General features: G+C 47.6%; 1 protein-coding gene across 3 annotated transcripts in view; it reads right to left on the bottom strand.

Annotated features, from left to right (window-relative positions):
• LOC134644414 (AT-rich interactive domain-containing protein 1B-like) overlaps window positions 1-24808 on the bottom strand; it is a 158145-nt gene that overhangs the window by 46787 nt on the left and 86550 nt on the right. For all 3 annotated transcript variants that reach the window (XM_063497451.1, XM_063497452.1, XM_063497453.1), the window contains one exon: window positions 2252-2549. In XM_063497451.1, the coding sequence (XP_063353521.1) occupies window positions 2252-2549 (298 nt within the window). The remainder of the gene's footprint in view (window positions 1-2251; window positions 2550-24808) is intronic.

Below are 24808 nucleotides of genomic sequence, written 5' to 3'. Positions count from 1 at the left end.
CTGACGTCAGCCGAGGGATCCAATTTGTAACCGGCTGCGATGTTTCCGCTGACAGTAGCCCTAATGGAGCAGAATGGAACAGAGCAACAAGTCATGTTGTGTTTTGACTTCTTGAGTGGAGCTGAAACTACTGCAGACAGGTTTTTCACACTAATTAAAGCGTTTATTAATGCTTGTGTTTTGTTGTTTTTTAAAGGGCACTACTTTGAATATTAAAGAGCAGGATTTGATGGCACCGGAGCAACACTTTGGGAACAGCGCTCCCCTCTACATAAACAGATCCGGGCCTCTGCGCTCGTCTCTCCTCGCCGACTTGCTCCAAACTAAAGAGACAACGTTAGCTAAAACGTCCCAACTTGTGACAAAGTGTTAGAAAACCGGGCGTTAGTAATCAGATGTGTGCTAACCACATTAGTTCTCCCATGTCTCTGCGAGGCTGGCTGCTCCTTGATCTAATCCAAACTGATTGTAGTACAGCCTCTAAAACACGCCAGATGTTACTCACTGCTCCACGCTTTATCGCCATTTATTTGGCACAGGGAATATTTTTGAATATTTTCTTATTAATCACGTCCCAGCGATCGGTTTCGCTTCCCATCTTTGCCGCTTCATTCCGGATTCTCGTCATGATTCTTGGCACGCGCGCCTGGAAAACCACTGTCCCAGTTTTTCATTAGCGTCAATCACTCCGGTAAGCGGCTGTGAGGGGAACAGCAGGGGGAGGAGGAGGAGGTGGCGGCAGGATCTCGCTCAAGACATTTCGCCCCGCCTCGTCAGAGTGACTGACAGGTCCGAGACATGCCGATGTGCCGGTCAGCCGCTCAGCTGTGAGGAGAGGAGGCGGAATGACAGCGAGGCCGCGCGCACGCTCGCGCGCCTGTTCCAGGCAAATCAAATCCACACTCTGTGTTTATCTAAATGGTTATGTGCTCTGCTATGGCCTCGGGAGACAGACAGGCACACCGTGCATTGTCTGATAATCCTGTTGGTGCCTTGTTTAGCCTGCCATATCTCAGATAAGGCTACAAATCAGATGGGAGGTCCTCCACTACCAGTCGCTCTCAATTCATTAAGGCTCCGAGTGGATGGGAAATATCGCCCGGACGTGGATGTCGGATCCACAGGTGGAAGGAAGACGGACGTGATTAAAATTCCACCGCCATGTAGGGACGCGTTTCTACAACGCTGTGATCAAAGACTTAACAAATGTCTACTGTGCTAGGACAAAAACTGTGCAGGAAATGAACAGGACGTATTCCTATGCCGTAATATTCCTCAGCACTGTGAATTATGAGTTCAAATGGGCCCGAGATATCAAAGTCTAGACGTGTGGGATTGATATTATTTAGTCTTCTGCTGCAGTGCGCGCTCAGCTTCATCCCGACTTCTACCCGGCAGAATGAAAATTGATCTGGATGGATTACATGCCGAGTTGGAGACGAGGGGAAAAAAGAGATGCTATTAAACAAAGATGTTGGCAGATTTATGCTACGGGTTATCTGCGCCACTCTGAGAAAGAAAGGGGTGAAACTGCTCTTCAAACACCTGATAACCTTCTTAAATGAAGACGCTGATTAGGTTCAAGTTTTTGATGCGAAAGCTTTATCCTCACCTTCAAATGGCACGCTGTTATTTGTGAAATCGCGGTTCCGCTTCGGGGTCAGTTTTCTACATGACCTTTTTAAAATCCTATTTAAATGGGCATATTTAAAAACAAATGAAAACAGCAGTATCAATGTAAAGGTCAAGCAGAGAGGTGGGCGTGATGACTGGGATTTTCTCCAAGAAGCAACAAGTGCAGTGACGGAGCTGCTGTGAAGATGCTGCACAGAAAAAACCCCAAACAGAAACATCGAAACACGATCCTAGCCACGCCCCATCAGTGATGTCACAGCTGCTCGTCTTCATCAGCTGCCAAAGTGCGCACGGCTGCACGGCCCGGGTCGTGTTTTGACAGTTTTTTTAATTTGCTTTCCAACAACAGCCTCGTTTGGTGGCACAAAGCAATTTCCCTTTAAGCTGTAAAGCAATTTTAGGAAATTTCCCAGGGAATCCAAGACGGAGGTACAAGATGTAAAACGCGGCGTAGCGTCTGCTTTCAGCTGCAAATCTTGTCAGTGACAGTTTTGTTTGTTTGCAGTGATTAAACTAATACAATTATCAAGCTCTAAGTTGCACATTTCATCAAGACGAGATTAGATTATCAGGATACGGATGCACGTACTTTCTCGGGCTCTAATGGGAACCCTACCTGGTGCAGAGGTGTTGGCGGAGGGTCCGCTGGCAGGTGAGATGGGGCCCGAACCCGAGCGGGACTGCTGGGACTGAGTGGAGCCGGCCGGGGAGCCGACAGGGGACGGAGAGGGCCCGCTCCTCTGGCTGGGGAGGTGGGGGGAGGCGTGAGGGGAGAAGGGGGACTGTCCCTGGTTACCGGTGCTTCCCTGCTCCCCTTGGCTACTGCTGCTGCTGCTGGAGGAGCCCCCGGCGCCGACGGCCGAGCCCAGGCCAGCCTCCCCGGTGGGGAGGTCGTCAATGGAGCCGGACAGATCCTGGAACAGAAGAAAAGACTTCCTGTGAGTATTTACAAAGCTCACTCGAGCATTTGATGAGAGCTGACGTGCAGCAGGTGGCAAATGTAAATGTAAGTTTCCACCTGCGTGTCAGAAACGCACAACTGTGCTGCGAAATCCTCCTTTACAACAAAAAGTTAACAATGCAACATATTTCACAGGATTTCATAAGGTGGCAGAGGTTAAAAGATTAAAGGTTTAGTTTGCGTGTGCACGAACAAGAGCTGGTGGCTTTTCTGGGAGCTACTTTATCCCTGAGAAAAAGTCACGGCAGTCTTAACGACGGCGGTTAACACGGCAGAGAAAAAACATCCCACAGAAGAAACCGCTACACCGGCTGCTGTGGTGAAAATGAATTGTAATGGGCTTTCGTTCAGACCAAGGGTGAGTTCATATTACAGTTTGCATTCCCTGCGGCGAGTAGAGCGAGTGTGTGTGTGTGCACTTAGCAGATACCCCCCCCCCTCTCTAAAAACGATTCCAGGGAATCCCCGGGAATATCGCTGACAGGATCCTGACAACACAAAGGTGTGCAGGAAGCGGGAAGGACGGCGGACCGGGATAGAAGGAAGCAAAGAGAAGACCGGATGTGATGTGAAGTGATGAGCTGTGATGGCTGCCTGCTAACCACACGCCACACACACTCGGAGGACACCGGCTCTGTCCCAGCTGTAGATATCTGTGGGGGAAGTCACCTGTGAATGACCTCGGTTTTCTGGCTGGTGCCTGCTCGGAGAAGGGGAAGGGTGTACGCCAGCTGATCCTACCTGCAGCACCCGGCCTGTTGACCAATGTACTCGTGAACCAGCTGAGCCCTGCGTGCACAGCCACGCCTGTCACCGCAGACAGACGGTGAATAAACCCAGATCTATGCCTAGGAGCAGAGAGGCTGTCGTATTTCTGACATGTTTGCTGTAATGTGGTCCATTCTACTTAAAGCTGCACTTTATGACAAGACTGTGGCTTCAAATCATGTGAAAATGGTTCGGCGGTTCCAGTCGAGCCACTCGATGGTTTTGCTGGGTGTAGAAACTGCACATGATTTTTAGGGGTTTTGCTGTTTTTCACACCAGCACGCACCGTTTTGGAAGTTGTTAGGAAGTTTTACAGCCTTCCTACTGACAACGGCGATGATTCAGATGTGCTGACATGTTGATTGTGGAAAATCTAACACAAGGTGTTGAAAAGGCACTTTTTCCTACAAAATCTCAGGCTGGTCATCAGCTCATTTGCATACATATTTTCAGATTGTGTTCACTTAAAGAAAGCGCCAAGCTTGTTTTTCTACATATGTCAGAGCGAACTCGAGAAACGTGGGCTGAAACCAGCATGCGTGCTTGGAGTTTATCTGCAGCAGAGGCTCTTTGTGTCACAGCGAAACGACTTTTTTCTCCTTCCTCTACCAGCGTGTAAAATCTCAAAAACCGAGACAGGCGTCCCCCATCTCTCTCCATCCATCAAGCGTGGCTTAGCCTGTGGAACTGACAACCAAGTCAGTGTGGCAGTCTGTCCACGGCTGCTTGTTTTGGTTAATGCGATCTCGGCGCTGACACACAAAGCCTTTGTTTTCCATCATGCTGCTGTGAGTGCCCACCCGCTCTGCCAGCCTGCCAGTCTGTCGCCTGGCATTATCTACCCCCGCTCAACTGAGCACACGGGGCACTTGCTTTCCTCTCTCATGCTCTCTCTCCTTCCCTTTTCTCTTCCTCGCCCATGGTACCACTCTTTGTCCCGGCCAATCACGTCAGCCAGTGTTCTGAGCGCAGTGATGTAACGCGCCGCCTCCGCCAATGGGACCGAGCGTTATTTTTTGACCGACCGGCTGCCTCGGGTCCATGCCGTTTGACACGGCGGGGTTACCGTGAGAGTTGATGTAACCATGGCGATGGCTTTTCCAAAACACTGAGAGCTAGCCGGTCGCACAGCTATGTTGTTAACCCGCAGGCTAATTGTGTGAATGGATGGGAATAATTGCATTTCACCTAATTGGGAGCTGTTGCCAGCTTTTCCAGTGGCAGTTTCGGGGTGGGAAAATGCGTACCAGTAATTCGTTTAAAGACTGTTAGGCTCATTTGGATTATACACACACTTGAGCACAGCTGTGTGGCCCGAGACCAAAAAGGAAGAAGCACTATGCAGCCCAAAAAGCCGGGTGCGCTTTACTATAGAAACGCACATATTAAGGGACGCTTTAATCACCGTCCTCACCGTCAGCGTTCACAGGGCTGCGTGGTACCTGGCTAACTGGCATGTGCAAAGAATCAAAGGCAGCCAGCGAGTTAACTAGCCAGGCAGGCACGCGGTCGGGGGATCCAAACGCCCAACAATCTGGGGCCCCAATCCAAAGTGGCCCAAATCCAATTTGTTTGGCTCAGGGCTGCAAATTGCTCTGTGCATTGAGTCTCCAAATAGCTGTCAACCACTCCCGCTTGGCGTCCTGTATTGCTTAATTCGCTCCTGGAGCATGTAATTGTCATAATAAGAAAAATATTGAGGTGATAATAACCAGTTACTTTGAGATGCCCCCCCGCCCGGCCTTGAGACACACACACACACGCACGCACGCTCGCGTAAATGCGGTCGCATATACACACACATAATGGGCCGAGACCGCCATCTACACATTTCACACAACATTGGAGAGGCAGTCGCTCATGACCCTTCACCTCGCTGGTGTTGGTGCCTGCCTGCGCTCTCGTTTAGTGCTCCTCTGTTTGTGTGTGCGTGACAGGAACACAGGCTGCCGGGCTGTCACAGCAAGACATGCTTGAGCACTGATGCGGCCGAGGGGACAGATGAGGCAACGCGCACACACACACACACACACACCCCATTCCTCACTCATACTATTGACCTGCTCTCACTCTCACACACTCGCACACACACACCCTGGGAGGGGATAAGGCATCAGTGTGAAGCAGGGAGCTGTCACATCCAGCAGACTGCGGGCCTTTTCCCCTGACCATGGTGCTGATGTTGTCTCCTCTCACCACACACTGGGAATTAATCAAAGTTGCTATGGTGGAAGGCACCGAGCGTGTGTGTGTGTGTGCAAATGTGGTTGTCTGTCTAGACAGGGAGGAGCCAATGGCTGCAGCTTCCTGTGGGCTACAGGAAAACAGATCAGAGAAGAAACTAGCCTCTCTCCTCTCTTTCCCGTCTACACATAAAAAAGCCTGTTTTTTCTGTCTGCCCCAGTCAGAGGTGCAGTATGGCTCAGGGCTCTCCACCAGCTGGCTAGCCAGCTAACCCGAGCCTGAAACACAAACTCAAACACAGCGACCGAGCATTAGAGAACAACCTCCCTCATATGGACTTCTCACTTCAAGTTTTATAACTCGGCACCAAATATAAGAACACGGCTCCGAACTGTGCCCTAAAACGACGGAGCCAATATTTTCCTTTGGTCCAATACGGACGTCTGCGCTCGTCGTTAGCGGTCAGCTCCGTCAAATTACTACACATAAATATTTGATCTCGCTGCGAGAGTCTCTGGGCACACGCACGTCTTTCCAGGTTGTGAAATATCTGCACAAATGAAGGATTACATTTTTAAAAATTCAGCAGCAACATCTCTTGAAACAGGCTTCCTATTACTATAGATAATCAGAGAACAGCTGTCAACAGTGTTCACAGGGACTCTGTTTCTGGAAATGATGTTTTTGAATTATTTAAATGTCACTTCTTAATGCTGTTGGCACCACAGATCCAAAGCCCTTCACTTGTACTGGGGGAGGCTGTGGGAATACTTTCTATTTGGTCCCTCAGTTCCTTCAGTGGACTTTTGTGCCGTGAACATCTCTCTTCACAGACGTGTAAAAGACTAAAGAGAACCCGATCAAACCTTTTTCAGCGTGCGCGCAAACCCGGGAGTATCATTTCAATGTGAAATGTGAACATTACCTTGAATTCTTTTCAGTGTGCATTTCATTACAGTGCTGATGTTTTTTACTGGTGTGACTATACATCCATACAGGACACGCTTTCACAGGTCAAGAGTGAAATCCATTATGATGTTAAACCTTGAAAAGATGCGTACTCGGCTTCGCCGCGCTGCAGCGTGCACTGAAACAACACCTCGGTGGGCTCAGAGGCCGGCTTTATTCTCCGTTTCTCTCTTCTCTGGGTAAATACGATGATGTAAACTGTAATTAACTCCAATAGTTATCGTTTGCAGGCCTGAGGGACAGGTCTTCTCACGGCAGCGCCGCACTCGTTTATCGGCTCCGGCCGCAGTACTTTCTATCTTTATGGTGCACTGGAGACGAAGAGGAAACGCTATTACACAAAGATGCTTTTTTATCCTCTCCCCAAACCGTAGATTGAGGCAAAATCCAAATGAAATGCCATGCAAATGAATCCAAATGGACTGCTGAATGTCTGCGCGCGTGTGTGTTTGAAAGAGGGTTTTAATGCGATGCCCCATGTAGAGCACCAAACCGTAATACCCTTCAATAAGTGCTATTAAGCACAGAAATAAGAAGAGAAATGAGAAGAAGAGAGACACTTTGTGGAGGAAGATTTAACATAACACCCACTCCATAATTTCCCTCTCTGATGTCAATCAGCTGGAATGTGTACCGAGGCTGCGGCGATGATGGTAATTGGTGACGATGATGAGAATTGATAGAAATGAAGATTATTTAGACACTCTAGCTGCGCATTATCATACATCGTGCCACCGCTTTAATATTTTTGTTTCGTTCACGCAGGACTGCGCAAACAAGTCTGTGCAGGATATGTGCGCGTGGGTGTGCTGATGTATTTATGTGCGTGTTTGTGAAGATAAGAGTTTGTGAAGAGTCTCTGCCACTTCCCGAGGGTATCAAAGTAAAACCTTCTGTGAGGACAAGAGGCAGACACGGAGACTCCAAATACACTCGGGGGAACTCTTTGCAGAGATGTTTGCCATGCTTCGGGCTTGCCAAAAACCCATGTGGGCTTTAGGCTAGCACCCAGCAGGCAGTGAAATATGTTAGCGTGCCAGCCCACAGACCTCTGCCTGGTGCCACGAGCTTCGAGGATGAGTCTCGAGCGCCTCGAGTTTCAAACTGCCAGTCATTTAAGCCTGCCCTGGACCGCCACGGCTCCTTTCATTTGTCCACTGACCATGACTTGGCAACAGTCAGAGCACAGCACGGTATTTAGGGTGTTATGCTAAAGCACATTAGGATACTCTGCATTGCAAAATCCTCCATGTTGGTTTGCACGGAGGTTTTATCAGGATGGCGACCTGCTCGTCCTGCTGCAACTAAACAGAGTTTCTTTGTTTCTTTGATCTCCCAGCTGTGGCTTTAATGGTTTTATGGCGAGAATCATGCATGAATCATTGCTCTGTGGATTCCAGTAGTGCATTTTAGCCCTAACCATTTCGGTTTAGTAAAACCAACCAGATGTCACAGGCGAGCCGATCTGATTTGGAAACACCGAGTCGCCTAAATCCTACTTTATCGTGTATTTCACTCCTACTGTAATCTGTGACCGAGGCTGCACGTTCATCGGGAACGCGTTTATCGAGGTCACAAATTACACAAGAATTATTTTTCCAACAACTTTTCCTGCTGGCGGTTCATCTTTTCTATACAGTCAACGATCAGGACACTTGAAGTCAGTGAGGATGTGATGTTAAGATTGATGCACAAACATTTACAGGTGTACAGGTGTTTTGTTGCACACCTGGCCTGCTGGGCAGCATGCTGTGGAGCTGTTTTAGGTGTAATTAGGATTTCTAAGCAGTCATAATGCTGCATTTGTAAGGTGGAGCGATGATTCCCGGCTCTAATGTAAATATATGCAGAAGCAACTCTGCACATTGTTCACAGGACATAGGCCTGTATTATTGAGCAAAACGCTAGTTTGAACCACAATTTGTGAATACAGAGGAACTATTTTGTGGTTTAAAGAGCAGCCTGCACTATTTGGAAGTCTACATTGTTAAAGACAGTCCCTTTGCTCTCCGTCTGTTTTTGTTATCCGGAACAAAAGACGCCTAAGAACAAACCGTTCGGGGCTTCCCAAAGTTGTGCAGAGGAGAGCCACAGCAGCACTAAAAAGAAATTGTGCTTTTCTTTTCACTCCTGCTCCTGCACACTTCACAAAGCCTCGACAATCTCTTGATGATACCGCTGCATCTTGATAAGAGCGAACGAAAGCTCTCTTTGTTTTTCAGCACCAGCGCCGGGATGAAAACCTCAGAGCGGTCCTGGAGTTAAGGGGTCAAAGAGTCGTGCGGACGCCCGACACAGGATACCAGCAGAGTCGCCAGGCTGGGGGTCGACGCTGACATCGATTCCACCGAATTAACAATTACTGCTTGTCGTAAGATAGGATAGGGCTCGCTGAGTGATAACTGCCCGGCTCTTAAGCTTCTCATACTGTGGAGATACGGGGAGGGCCACTTTGAAAGGGACATTTGAGGCCCTATTACCCCTAAGCTGTTAAAGACGCTCCAAATCTAGCACCGCTTGTCTCCAAACCAGAGGGATTAGTGTTGAGTTTCATTCCGATTCCCCCTGATAATATGCCAAGCTGTGGCAGCTAGAAGTGCTTAGCCACTGGGCCGTATTCACTTAACGCCCCCCACTGTTCCCAGCACCGGGAATAATGACAGGAAAGCAATTCGAACGAGCGACATCATCCTTTAAGTGGCTAAATGCACATGGAGGCCGGCCATCTTTGCTCAGGTACAAAGTGGAAGACGCTGCAAACACCGCCACCTTTCACACGCCACGCTCGGTCATCGGTATGCTGCGGCAGTTTAACAGCGGGCCGAGCCCGCTCACTGTCAGAGCTGCTGAAAGTTTTTTTCATTAGTCCGCAAAGGTTCTTCACACTTTAGTTCTTAGTGCACAAGCCGACCACGCACACACACACACACACCCCCTATTTGTTCTGCACGTATTGGTTCTGCTAATGTTTTTATTTATGGCATTCCAGCATGACATCCTGCCATCCACCCACCCCCTCCTCACCTCTCCACTCACCCAAGAGAGAACTGAAAAACAACGCATGACACACAGTGTGCATATGTGTGTGTGTGAGAGAGAGAGATGGAAGGAGAGGAGTGAAATAAAGAAATAAATAAAGGGGCCCAAATTCCTCATTTCTAATTCAACTGCTCGTTCAGCTTAACCTCTCTCTCCTCAGCAATTAAAGCGCACGCCACATCCTTCACGCTGCGTACAGCCGAGGCTAAATAATGCAGGGGGCATCCAGCACCCGCATCCTTTATCATCCCAAATGACAGCCATTTGCATATCTCCCCAGTCAATTAGAGCGCGGCGGAATAATCAGCCCATAATTGGGGGAGAGCGTCGGTAATCACCCGCCCTGGCACACCGACAGGGCCATTGGAGGAGTGAGGGGGGAGAGGTTGGGTGTGTGTGTGTGTGTGTGTGTCGGGGAGACAGTCCACCCGACTGCAGACTCTTCACTTCAAACTAACGCGTCCAAACAACGAGCCCAACTTCTCCCTGTAATGCTCTCGTCCTCGCTCTTCACTAATTTGCACGTAGCAGCTGCCTCGGTCTCTCAGACTCGGCCACATTATTTCTAAGCGATATCTTTCATCAAAACGGGTCAGTAAGGAACTTTAATAGCATCAAAACACAGGTTTCGTTCCAGATGTCATTTCTACATCAAAGCTCTGCTGGCGTCCAAGCAGCGTTGGGGAGTAACGGAATACATGTACCGCCGTTACGTATTTAGAATACAAAATATGAGTAACTGTATTCCGTTACAGTTACCGTTACCCATCAAAGCTCTGCTGGCGTCCAAGCGGGATTCGACGCTTCACGATCGCTGACGTCAGTAATATGTTTTATTTCCGTGCCAGCGATTCGGTGCACGGATCCGCCCAAGGTAACGCGGAGCGACATGTTCCTGCCTGCCTGTGAGTCTTCTGTGAAAGCTTTTAAATTCACACCCTATTCCTTTTATATGGCAACAAAGCAGAACAAGGACCAGCCCAGAACACTGTGAGAAAGACTGCTGAGACACTGGGAGGAAAATCCCTCGCCTGTCCCCTTTAGATGCAGACAGAGTCGTTTCATGGGAAGTTTTCTGGGCAGCTTTGAAGTGCAGCAGCTTCATAGCCTGTGTATTTCCTGCTGAAAGGGGAATGACCATTTTTGTCAAACAACGTTTCCTTTAATACACTGTAACCTCCCTTTCCTCGGATGCTTTGGTGCTGTCCTCTGAACATGACAAATAAAAGGATGACTGGAGAGAGAAAGGGAGAACGAGGGGTTGACAGTAATGGGTGCAGAGTGTGTGTGTGTGTGCGTGCAGAGTGTGCGCGCACGTGCAAAGGAACATCAGAGAAACCCAGGCAAGGTTAGTTGCCGTCTGCAGCTCCATCCTTTTGTGTTTCCCCAGCTGCTTTCTTTTACCCCGTGCCTTTGTATTTACTCTACCCAATCCAGTTCAATGCTAGCCAGCGCCGCCTCTGTGGCTTTTCAGGTTTACTGCTGCTTTGGAGAGATGAAACACTTCTCCTTGATAGAAGTTGCAAGAAATAAAGACAGGAAGTTGGAGCCTGGAGGGAGGGGATGGAGAGGGACAGTGCGGGGAATGACGGCGGTGATGATTTGGTGCGATTTAACCTCCACAGACGGGGCAGAGCAGACGATCTGTGACACAAAGCAGTTCAAACAGAAACAAAAAAGACGTTTGTGAAGAGACTACAGAAAACACAAGAGTGGCAGCGTCCTTTACCAGCTCTCGCCGTCCACAGAGGGAGGAAACATCGATTTCCTTTTCACTCTCTCTCTCTTTTTTTAAGGGGGTGTCTTTTTCTGTTTAATCCACCATTCCTCTACTCTCGGGGGATCTGTGGCATTTCCTGCCAGCCAGCCAGCCCTGCGCTGCAGAGACTTATGCATCACTGTCAAAATGACTCTGATCAAAACAGGGGGGAGGGAGGGGGGGTCTGGTTTTAGAGTCTGGTTTGATTGGTGCATGGCTAAACTCTTCCCCCATTGGACGTTCCGCCTGTCGGCGCGTCTGCCTCGGCAATCTATCAGCCCGAGCTGCCGATCAATAATGGGAACGGTGGAATTTGGAGACATGTCTTATCGTGATCTGTGCACACTAAGAATTTCTGTGCTGTAAAATCATCATTTGCTGCAGAAATGGCAGAAAATCACAGCAATCACTGATTATTTTGGGGAACAATATTTGCTCTGTTGTTTGACCTTCAGCTGGGATTATTCTGCAGCTCAGATTGAGGAACGTACATCCATGATTTGTTCACGGAGCGCAGCTTATTTCTAACTGAAACTGACCCCAAATCAGAGCTCGGCGGACCAAACTAATACAAACTTGAATCAAAAATGTATACACAGTTTTTCTTTTGCTGATTATGAGAATGAAAAATAAAGTAAAGTGAGGTCCTGAGGGGACATGTTTGATCTCTCATGTGGTTTCTACACTGTTTCCATATTCATAAGGAGACAGAGCAGGTGAAAAATGTCGCCACAAAAATTAAGAGAATTATTTGAATATTTAAACTTTTCCGGGACGTTTAAATATGTAAATGGTATCGTCTCATTAATTATGCGCTCATCTGCATAAATCTGTAATTTGGAAAGAGCAAAACAAAATATAAAAATAATTGTGCTAAAACTATAAATTGAGTTTGATCATTTGAGTGAATGTTTGTGAGTCTGCGTTCACGAGTTTGTGTCCGTTTGTTGTTGCGTCCACACGCAGGCGGATGAATCCATCTTTCCCGTTGCAGTATCCACGCATCCTCGCGAGGAGCTTTCTAAATGACCGCCGCTCACTTTGGATGCTAACAGAGGAATAAAGGAGGATTCTCAGGTCAATCAAGTCGTATAAGGTTATTACGGCAGACAGACAGACAGCGGCCCTCTCAGGACAGGCCCTCGTCGTCAGCCCACATTTCAGAGCGTTCAAACAAACTTTTTAGCGGTGAAAACAAATTGGGCTCACCATCAAAGAGACTTTTCAAAAAGCCATTTCTCTATGCCAGTTCAAAAGAAGCCCGGTTGGTAAACAGGCATGGAGAATTCACAGCGCAAATATTGCAGGAGGTACAAATGGCTGGAGCTGCACCACAACAAAGGCGCAGGGAGAAGGAGTGGAGGGGTGTAATTCATCACACACTCAACAAAAGCAAGTGTGACTGACTGTCCATGACCAAAGAAACAAAACAAAACAAAAAAACTTCTCCTTAATTGGAGAAGCCGTTGTTTTTTCATTCCAAACCCTCTCCATCTTTGCTTTTTTTCTCTCCATCCAATTTCGTGCTGCTCAGTCTGTCCTTGCCCTCTACGCCTCCTCCACAATCTCCTTCTTTTTTTCCTTCCCCTCCCTTTTCCCCCGTTTCTTCATTAAAACAGCTGTGAGTTATTCTGGCCTCCGACTCAAATTAGAAGCCAGACAGCACTGCAGGAAGAGGGAGGAAGAATTAAGGGAGAGGAGGCTAAAGAAAAACGGGTCGGGAAGAAAAGGGATGGTTGAGAAGCAGAAAAACCTCTGGGTGCTATACGGCTTGTGAGATTTCTTAACAAACAGACAGGCGGGCAGAACGAGGCCTCGCCGCGCATACCGCCTTCCCATCTACCTCGGGCAAAATCTCATTTGTCGGGGATTCGGCTGAAGACGGAGGATGGAGAGACAGAGATCGAACGAGAGCGGCGGCGGCAGACTCGAGCCGTCATTAGCTATGCACGAGACAAACTGCTGACACAAAGTCACACAGCGTGCTGAGCGGGGGATTGTGGGTAGGCAGGAGGAATCCATCCCTTCGTCCCTCCACCTGCCTATCGACATCCGCGGCTCTCCCTCGTCTGCCTCCGGTTTTTGCAATTACAATCAAAAGACAGCATCCCGCCCCCCCCCCGAGCACTGACTGACGGCTTGGATTAACCGAGATGCGGAGAGGCCTTGGGATGCTGTGTGTGTTTGCATGCGTCTGTGCCTGTCAGCAGCTCTTCCTGTCCGTCTCTGCCTGCATCCTGTATTGTTTTGTATGTGCGGCATGCTCCGCCGTCAGGATTGATGTGGCAGCTTCTGCGTTTGTGTCTCTCCCTGTCTATCAGGTGATTTTTGCTTAGATATTTGCAGTGTGGACTTGTGCATGTCTGCACTGCTGCATTAGCATGAATCACAATGCAATTATGCATTTCAATTAAATCCCACAGTGTGGATTATTTGGAGGGGTTTTTTTTTGGCCAGAATCTGCAAATATATAATCAACTGATTTTTCTTTTTCTATCTTCAAAGGCTGATAGATATTAATATTTGATTTAAGCAGCATCTTAACAGGTACAGACAATTTTAAAGAGCACGCTCAGAACTGGGGCTCTACGTTTAAAAGACACGACAAACAGAGACACGGAGAAACGTAATGAAAAGTGACAACACAAGCAAATCAAAAATTTGAGGATATGGAAAGAAATCACAAAGCTGTCAGAAACAAAAGAGCGTACACACGCACCCTCCGAATTAACTTCAGTGTTGCGCCGCCACGTCAAACATGCAACCGTACAGAAAGCCGTCCCTCAGAAGGCAGCGGATAAAGTGAGAGGAACAAAAACACGTCAATCTGCTTTGTCCAAAAGAATCTGAGCTGCTGCGTCTTCTGCAGGATTGTTTCTTTAACTCTTCCCTGTTAGACATCGACCGACGTCATCCATCAGAAACGACAAACGTGACATGACAGCTCTGCTTAGACAGGAGACGACTCACAGCAGCGCGCGGCGAGGCCGCGGCGAGAGCGGCACGCCACACGCTTCAATCTGCTAATCTCACTTTGTCCTGAAAAAAGGTCGAACGAGGGCAACTCTGGCAATTAACCACTCTGACTTTATTTGTTTTTAGCGCTCAATTTTGCCAAGAATCCACAGAGCCCGCCCTAAAGGACGCTCTTAATCTTAGAAATATGCCAAAGTTGTCATTTTTAATTTAATATTTTCATTTGAACTCATTTGACAAATTGGTAAATTCACACAGCAGGCCCTCAGGACATCTGCAATAATTGGATTTTTAGAAACACAAAACATTTTTGTCCAGATAGCATCGTGCTTGTGCTGCATACTTGTTTTAGTCTTTGTCTCAGAGTAGAAAGCAAAAAGCTCGTCAGTGATTGGTTCACTGTTCCAAAGTACAACATTTCCAACATGAAGCGGCGCCGGTGATAAGGACGCGGGAGGCCGGACTGACCTGCGAAATAATACACAATCTAAAGATGGCATCTATAAATACGCCGGCACCACACTGATTCCTATTTACAATTCATATGAGTCGAGCTCCCAGTTTGCATATTCGCACTTTGGTTTGAGATGGAAAGCCATCCCGGATGCTCGCTCTCTACCCGGAACAGTCACCGGCCAGCCAACCAGAACGTCCTCACGGAGCCGGCGAGCCAATGGCCGCCCGGCTGCGTGCGCGCGAGGGCGTGAGTGCGTGTGTGATGTAAGCGCAGGGAAAGCAGAGGTGACAGCGGCGCGAGGCTGATCTAATAAAGGCAGAAGATGAAACGCTGTCAGATGCTGCGGCGAGCAGCTCAAACGCCAGCAACGTTTGGTAAAACACACACGCGTCTCCTCCCTGGCTGCTCACACACGCACGCACACATTCTGACACACACATTTCTGCATGATAGACAGTTTCATAGTGTCGTCGCTGAGGTGTTGGCCTATAAAAAGCAGCGCTGATATGATTTAATGGGCGAGTCTTATTATAAGACTGTCGCTGGGCCAGTGTAATCTGGCTAGCGCTCCGGGGCACGGCGCTCAGACACATGCACTACAATACTCGGCAGCAGATAATATTGCCATGTGCTATGTTGCTATTATAAGATAGAGCCATTTGCCACAGTGATGTGCCGTGTATAAGACTGTCATTTGGGAAGGAATGATTTATGACTGTGAGGCAGGAGAATAAAGACAGATTATTTTTATTCATGTGTCTTTAGAGGCCAACTTCATTTCTCTTTTGTTTGTACTGCACTTATTTTTACACCGAATCAAAGGGAAACGGTCCTCTGTGCGAAACGCACTGAGCACCATATGGGCTTTGTGGTATTTATATAAGCTCCGTGGAGTCTGGACCACCCACTCAAAAACTGCACAGTGTCACTTTGACATTGATTCTGAATCTGCACTTAATGGAACGAGATCCTTCTGTTAGCTGTCTTCCAATTTTTGCTGGGACTAAATTGCTATTAATTATAAATAGCGGAGCAGCTGTCTTAAAATATATGACATATCTACGAGGGTATTAGAAACTGCGGCGATATTGCCTCTCCTGCCACTTTTAATATCAGCGCCCTGGCTCCAATCACGGCCTAATAATGGCTTCTCATTACGAGGTGTGTGTGTGTGTGTGTGTGTGTGGGAGGTGGGGGGCTTCAATTTCACTACTTAAAAGCCACAGATGACACCTTGTAAAAAGTTAATTTCATTTTAGACATTTGCAGAATAGGGCTGTAAATTTAAGCTCTCGAGGTGCACCATGAGGCTATCAGCTCTGATAATTGAGATATTGAATAATTAGATGTAAGCAATTTATTATGCGCATAAATGCAAAGCAGGTGAGGGGAGAAGAAGAAAACAGCGAGGTGCAGTTTTCAACCATTGTTTCCCAGGTGCAACGTCGGAGCTCGACAGGAGATGGCGCTGTGCTTGCTGCGAGCACAGACGAGCATGTGATCAGATTCAGAAGAGCAGAGGAGGGGTGCGTTCAGGATCAGGCAACATTACTGACTGCTTCACGAGGCGATCGGCTCTGCTGACGCGCTCGGTTATTAGCGCGGGAACGCCGAGCAACAACAAAAGTCACAATGCGATCCTTTCCCATGAACACGAGTGCCATCTCTGATGGGTTTATGGATGTTTGATGGTTCACGACGCCATTGCAACGTTCCTAAAACACTCTCAGATACACTTGGAGCTGGCAGATGCTTACAGCATGCATCCAACATTTTATTATCTGTGTGTGAGCGTGTGTGTTTCAGGGATTATGCGACGCTTATAGTAAATCACTTAAGATGATTTCATTTGTACAAACATAGCTCTGCACATCATAAAAAAATGCATCTTCACACAGCGTGAGTCTGCAGTCAGTGAAAGAGAACAGCAGAAATGTGCTTGTGTCTCCCTCCTGAGGTTTTCTTCCCCACGTCGTTACTTTTTTAATGCAACAAAGGGACTCGCTGCCAGGTCCATCTTTAAACTGCTTTAATTTTTTGCTGTCAGATAAGATTCAGTTGGACGAGAGGAGAAAGGAGAAGAAAGCTTCCACCTGACTGTATAACCCCCCCTCCTCCTTCTCCTCCTCCGCCCACACACACACACACACACTCACAGCGTCCCCGCTCCCCCCTCCCCCGTTTCTCTCTCATGGCCTCTGTCTTAATTTCACAGGGGAATCATTTGACAGATATTGCCCTTGAAGAGGCAGCCTGTGCCTCGCCATTGAGAGCAATGGGGGGTTGAGGGTTGTTGGGGAGGTGGGAAGAGGAGAATTGAAGGGGGGTGATGGAGGAGAGGAAGCCACAGAGAGTGAGAGTGATGGGGGGAATGAAGGAGGGGGAGTGGAGGGTAAAAAGTTATTAAGTGGATGTGAAAATGCAGCGCAGCCAAAAAGGTTAAGTCTGGAATAGGAAATTAAAACTTGCATCGCTTTTGGCTTTAAATAGATTTGGTTTCATTACGGGCGCCAAGGCCAGTTAGAGTCAAATCCCTCTGGAGGGAGAGGGGGAAGGAAGGAGAGAGGAGGAAGAGAGACGGTGACACGGGAAGGCATTGGGAGGCAGAAAGAGAATACGGAACAATGGGAGAGAGGAAGGAGGCAGACTATCATGCAGTTCACATTCATTTTCAATCTCAGGCTGTTTTTCCCCAAACCCCTTTCCACAGTCAGGCGAATACCAATTCTACATACCATTACTGATTTAGTACTTAGACTTTAAGTGGAATCCAAGGCCGCTGCGAAGCATGAATACAAAGAACGCGAGTGGCATTGGCTAACAGGTGTGTGACTATTTTTCTCAATCCGCCTGTTTTTTATTTGCATCGACGTTTTTTTGAGCCTTCGGTGGCTCGAGTTAATTTTCTGACCCTGGAACGTACGAAACCTGCTCAGACCTGTCGCTGGCCGTTACCGAGGTTTGCGGCGCGGGCCGCTTACGTTTCAGATTTCTGCACTCGAAGTGCACGTGCACGCCAACACACACGTGCACGGGTTACGCAGACTGACCCTCTCACGGCTCTCTGGTTATTGCCTTCGTGGTCTCCCAGGGAAGGACACAATAGAGAGGCGCGAGATAGATTGGAAGAGAATGGATGAAGCCGAGGAGGGAGGGAGGAGAGAAAGTAAAAAGAATGAGAAAAAGAAGCAGAGAAAATGTGATAAAGATGGTGAAACAGAGACGGGGAGAAGAGGAGACTGAGGGAATGAAAGAATTAGAGATGGTAGATAGTCCGAGGTGTGTGTGTGTGTGGAGGTTACACTCTCTTAAAAGATCTTTATCGTTTGCTACCTCTGGCTATGCAAGTAAACAGCAGCAGTAATGAAACAAAAGTTGGAGCATGCATGAATAAATAGGGCATTTCAGCAGAGTTCAGCTCATGACCATTACGGTTCGGATGATTAACTGTAGGCGACTCGCTGCCTGCAGACTCACATCACTGCATTTTTCACACTTCTGATTTGTCAGACGCTTCGTGTTTTTAAGCTGAAAGGCTCGTCTCTGCATGCACGCTGACCCCATTTACACCTGTCACACCTGTGCAGGGATTAATGCAACGTGAATCTATGCAGACCGCATATCGATATCGGATCAGCAGGTGCGAATGCAACAGTTCTGAAAGCTGCTGCAGTCGATATTTTTATATTAATATGGATTAAATGACTCAGCTTAATGTGAAAGGAGCTGCTTGCAGTAATAAAGCCATAAAAAAATGATCACCTGATTGTGCGCTCGCTCTCAGCTCAGCAGAGACATTTTTTTAGCCGTTAGTGTCGAGATGCTCGAGCTCGAGATGGTAAGAAAGCTTATCGATACCGCCGGGATCAGATTCCACTGTCTAGATTCAGTCCGCCTGTTCCTGTTAACCTGGTGCATCTGTGCACAATATCAGCACAACTATTAGACTTATCAGCGTGAGAGGGGAAAGCAGGGGAAGAAGGATGTGAGAGGAAAACAGACGAGCAGGAAGGGAAGCCATTTTCTTCTCTTACACCGACCTCCTCTCTGGCAGGGACAACAAACGACTGGAAATAAAAAGAGAGGACAATCTCCCCTCTTTGGCCTTCTCTCCCTACTTGCCTCTCTACTCCAGATTATGAAAATGAGCCAGTGACCCCACAGCTTTCATTGCATATTCAAGGGGGGGCGGGGGGGGGGGGGGGGGGGGGGGGGGCAATGACACACTCTGGATACTTATAAATAAAATAAGAGCGAGAAAGAGAGAGGCCAGAATGGACGATTTAAGACGACACACTGTGGTGGTGGAGCCGCTCACACCTTCACCCTGAGAAGGTGGAGAACGGTCTAAAAGTGAGACGCCGTCGACTTGATACCAGGTGATTTTTACTGTTCATCCTCTCCAAAGAACAGCTGGGAAATACTTGATGACAGCAATGTGTGCAAATCTAACAGCAGAGGTGGAACGCTCAGCTACAGCGTAAGAAACTCACTGTTTCAGTGCGCGACGTGCACGGCTAACGCACCTCACACATATACACTTGCATAAGCTAACGTGTCAAGTACTGCGTGGCTGTCCCATTTTCCCAGGAGTCAATCTGAGCCTGCACGTAAGATTCGGAGAGCGGGCTTGCGTGTGCACGCTCTCTCTGCAACGCTTTATGTCTGTTGTCAGCGAGACATCTGTAGCATCTCCGGGGCGTACCACAGGGTAGCTAGCTACGGTGGCTCATTGGCAAACATGAGGCGTGCTGCTGTAAAAACACTCACTCCAGACAGGAGGGAAGGGGGGAGGGCATTACACTGCTGCACAAGGGTTGAACGGACAGTTTCTGTGTGAATGTCAGCGCGAGCGAGCAAGAGGGTTGGAGGGGGGAAGAGAGAGAGTGAAAGGAAAAGGTGCTGAGACAGAAAGTGAAAAAGAAGAGCTGACAGCAGCAGGCGTCACAGTAACACATCATTTCTGAAGACATTTCTTTTCAAACTCGGTCTGACTGAGTGACCAACTGACTGACTGCACACGGCTCAGGTGAAACTAAACCTTTCTTCAATGCTCTGTGATGCATATTGTGAGCTAAATAGCAGGTTGGAGCTTTTGGGAAGTAAAGGTTGTGAGCAGATTGGCAGATACAGGCTCAGGTGCACAGCGCCCACAGTAGCAGGTAGAGCGGGTAGCATCACATTTAAGGTTAGTCCTCAGCCGCCACTAAACAACTGAAATACTTTAATATGTTGTTATGGTACAATAAGAATGAGAACCAGGTGTTTAAATGAAAGTTTCACTGCAAATGTCGCTAATTTGACCTTTTGTAACACCTTTATGGGGTTGATTTTTTTTAAATAATTACATAAGCTGTTACATTTTTAGCTTAAAAGCTTAAAGCTGCCATTAATAGGACGATCAGGCTGGTGCTGATTAGACCGCTAAGTGTCTGCTAGGCTTCACCTCCTCTAATTCGAGCCCCTGAACTGAACCAGTCCACCATTTTTTGTGCCGTCGGTGCCTTTTAAAGCATTTTTAATGGAATTATCTGAACAATAATGTGGCTGCTTTGCTGTAAACTGTGCTAACAGATCATCCAAAAAGTCATCACTCGAGGATTTTATTTGGATGTTACTGGACACTAGCAGGTATCTGCAGTCCATCCTCCACCCATGTATGTGTAGTGACTTTGGCTCCAGAAGTGCAGGATGGGGCCCCTAATGCTGCAAATGAAGCTTCAAAACTCCACAAACTGCTGGGTGATGGTTCGCCCTTGGTTTGTGTGCAAACTGTGACTGACAGCTTCTATTTTTCACCTCTTAGAGCAGGACAACTTTTTACCATGCCAGCTTTGCCTCGAAGAATTTCCCATAGCTCCGAGCCAATGAATATGAATGAAAGGTGTTGTGGTGCCAACACACAGGGGCTATTTCTTCTGCACAAAGGTAGAAATCTGCATGGCTGGAGCTGTTTTTCGCTCAGCGGCCTTCTCCTGTGCAAACAGGTCAAGAACATTTTGGTCAGTTTGTTTGGACATGATGAGACGATCATGAAGCTTTGAGTCCATCCTCGTCTGCAATGTCATTTCCATTTTCTCGGCTATTACCAGCACATTGCATTTGTGTATCTTTCATTTACAGCAAGTTATGCGGTGAATAAAGCAAACACTTTGTAGAGACCTTACTCAAAGCTGAGTGTTATTTATTCACTTTCTCTCCTCGCATATTCCAGGTTTTAAATTTGTGACCTTCCTGCTACAGCTACAGAAAAACGTTGTCTCTCAATCCACTCGGAAAGTATGACTAGAATTCAGCGAGAAATGAATTACCTTATCATGCAGAAGGGTAAAATCAGACGCTTCAGATATGAAAAGGAGATCTTTTGATGTTGCAAATATCTGCAAACTGCTCAGCATTGTCTGGATACACACACACACAAACACACACACTTAGTGAGTGCTTCTCTTGTCTCTTGGCATCCCGTTGAAGGCCAAAGCCAAACTCTAAGTGCACAGCTTTCCATTTAGGTCTAAAATACGACTCTTCTTCCTCCAGCGAGGGAGGCCAGCGCTGTAGCAATGATGAGTGCACTAAGAAAAAATTCTGGTGATGTAGTCTGTGTGTGTGTCTGTGTGTGTGTGTGTGTGTGTGTGTGTGTGTGTGTGTGTGTGTGTGTGTGTGTGTGTGTGTGTGTGTGTGTGTGTGTGCGTGTGTGTGTGTGTAAGAGACAGAAAGTGCACAGGTTAAAGACGGTAAGATGTGATGGGCTGGCTGCCTTTCAAGGCCTATACTTTGTAGACAGGGAGCTGAGGCTGTGTGTTAATGTGGATGTGTTTTTCTGTATACATCATACATTTGTGTGTGTGTGTGTGTGTGGTGGGGGGGTATAACCTCACAGCAGAATGGAGAGAGCGAGCACTTCAGCAATGACAAGTAGGTAAACAAAATCATCCGTGCAGAAAAAAGAGAGACCGAGATGGACCCCTAAAGAGGGAAGATAACAGGGATGGAAGCGCGAGGAAAGATAGAAACGGAGGGATAACACGGGAAGACTGGGAGGAGGAAGATATGAGGACAGACTTAATGCAAGAACCAACAGGAGGGAAACTGATGGAAGATTTTAAATAGAGGAAAGTGAAGTGAGTGGCTTCACTCGGATGTATGGAAACCAGAAAAGATACACTGTTACAAAGAAGGAAGGACAGCGAGAAACACTAAAGGCTAGTAACAATTCAATATCTCGCTGTATAAATTATACAAGAGCCTGCTCCATAATGCATTCACAAACAAATGCAACAAAACCACAATCGCTGCTGCTCAGCGCTCCAAACTTATCGCTTTTGCATGACAGATGGCCCGTACAGGCGGCAAATGCATTATGGGAAATCTCGGCATGTCTCTGGGTCACCAGGGGCCGTCACGTATGGACGCCGGCGTTTTGTGTTTACGGCGTCATCGACAGTAACACGAGCACAGTTACTAATCCAGCCACTCGAGCTAAATCACCGGAGTAAGTAGTTCGTGTTCATGAATATTGACAGAGTGTGCATGAGTTATTATGTTTGAGCATGTTTATTTTATGTGTGTGTGTGTGTAGCATGTGCTGTGCGCGACTGAATTGTTGAACATCTGTATGCACCTCTACCTCCCCGCTCCTATTCCTCCTTTCTGCGTTTCCTCTCTGTCACGATGAAGTCCGTCGCAGGGTCCCCGACCCAATATCCAACGCCTAATAAACTAATACATCATTAATGAGCAGGGAGGGAGGGATGCAGAGAAACACAGATGAACTGAGTCCACTGCCAGGCTATAGCAAGCTATTGCGCCACAGCTCAATAGGCTTTCTAACAAGGCTCTGTCCTTGAGAGAGGCTGCATACTAAAAACTTCTCCATCGGCCGCCTCGCCAAGCAAGGGGAATTCATAAGTAGAGGACGGAGAAAGCGAGGCAGCGAAGAGGGGTGGGGGAGGTAAAGGAGGGCAGATGAGAGAGAGAGGTTCTCAGAAATGGGAATGAGGAAGAGAGAGAGAGAGAGAGAGCGGAAGGGACATGAATCAGTCGGCTTTAATTGCCCTTCCTTTATCTTACTGTTTGGTTTGGGTCAGACTGGCTGTCTGACCGGCTCACGGTAATGACACATGATCAATAACCGGTTTATTAGTGTGTTTGTCTGACTGTGCCAGCTCCACGGTTGCTCGTAGTTGCAGTTGGACTCCTTGTGCCAGTGTGTGCATGTGTGTGTGTGTGTGTGTGTGTGTGTGTGTGTCAAAGAGAGAAACCCTGTGGGCGCGAGGGGCCGTAAAAGAAAAAACGGGAAATCGCTTAGCTTTACGGCATCTCCATAAAGATGAGGGAGGGAAGCCCTGGATGCATCCTCTCACAGGCAGGAACAGTGTTTACACAGAAATGACTCAACTTAAACACATCGCTGGACACACACACACACACACACACACACACACACACACACACACACACACACACACACACACACACACAGCAAGTAATTTGGAAGGAGAGAACCGAGAAGCACTTCTGTCAGTTACGTAGGCTTGCACTCGTGCACATGTGTGCACGCCGGCGGGCACGCACAAACTGGGCGCCTCTAAGCAAACAGTGCCGCAGGCCTAATTTGAATGGAGATAATTGAAAATCAGACTTGTTTATCAGGCTAAATAGAATGACAGACACTCACAAAAGGAGGCAGAGAGAGCGAGCTTAGCGAGTATTAGCATAATGTTCACGGCTGAATGATTTCTAGGTCCATTAGGCCAGGGAAGGACATTTGAGAAGTTCACTCTTCATAGCTGAGGCTAAATGCTGAAATATGACTTAATTTCGAGGTGTTATTCTAAAATGATGTATTGGCATTTTGTTGCTGACGCGACAGCCGTGCGGCGAGTTTGAGAGAATACTGCAGATGAAATGAAAAAGAAAGGAGCACAAATACTCGGGAGAGATTTGGGAGTCTGTCCAAGACTTTCATTATCTTTGATGCAAATGATCAGACCCCATAATTAGGCCTCTCATATTCCGCTCCTTCTTTTTTCTCTCCGTCTCCTTGTGATCAATAAAGCACAGTGTGCAGCCGAGCGGGGCGGCGTACCCCTCTTATGGTGTTTACTTCTCTCGAGGCCGCTGTCGTGGCTCCGAGCCGGGTTGTCCCTTTCAGAATAAATCTCTCTCTCTCTGATTCAGAGGCACACAAAACGTGTTAAACGAACTGAACGAAGCACACGTTTAGCTGACGTGAAGCGAAACAGTGTAAATACTGAGAAACAGGCAGATGGAACCAAAAGTATTAGCAAGATAGTACACAAGAATAAAAGCACGCTTGCTGCAGTTCAGAAATCTAGTTCACAATCAAATAAAGAACGCAATCAATTCCATGATCACCTGAAATCCACTGACCGCCCTGCTGATCCTCTCAACACAAAGCTTTGAATCAGCAAGAGGAAAATACAGTAAACAGCAGAAATCCTCGGGCCGTAGCCCAGATCGCCTCAGGACAGCCCTCAGATGATACAACGCTGCCCTTGGCCTAACAAATTAGAACTACACAAAAAAGAAAACACACACTACCTGGAAGGAAAAGCACAACAAAAAGCCCGTTTTGACGCTTTCAGCATCCTAAGTGAAGATGATACTGTGTTAGATTACATGACAGCAGGGGAAAATTGGAAACTTAGCAAGACACTAAACAGAGAAACAGAGTAACAAACAGTCTGGGAGAGCTCACACGCTGTGTTCTCACAAAGTGACGGCTACACGTCCTCCCGCCCTGAATCCGATCTCCCCGAATAACCAGAAATACAAAAACGTGCAAGTCTCACGCCGGCAGCCGAAGCCCAGCGTTTACCACAGGATATTTCGTCAGAGGAAACCCGACGAAGGCGACAACGTTGTCAGGCAGCTCGCTTTTCCGAGTCAGATTCAACCAAACGTCTCACAAACTTCTCTTCTAATTCTTCTCTTTTAATCTGACGAGAGCGGCGGGTCCAAACTGTAACACGGGGACAGCCTGCACGGGCCACAGATTCGATTCCACAGGAGAAAATAACAAGTCGTGAGAGTGGGG

This window comes from Pelmatolapia mariae, linkage group LG16_19 (assembly GCF_036321145.2).
Source record: "Pelmatolapia mariae isolate MD_Pm_ZW linkage group LG16_19, Pm_UMD_F_2, whole genome shotgun sequence".
Taxonomy (NCBI): domain Eukaryota; kingdom Metazoa; phylum Chordata; class Actinopteri; order Cichliformes; family Cichlidae; genus Pelmatolapia; species Pelmatolapia mariae.
The sequence above is the reverse complement of the archived record's forward strand: the minus strand, read 5'-3'. Positions and strand labels throughout refer to the sequence as shown.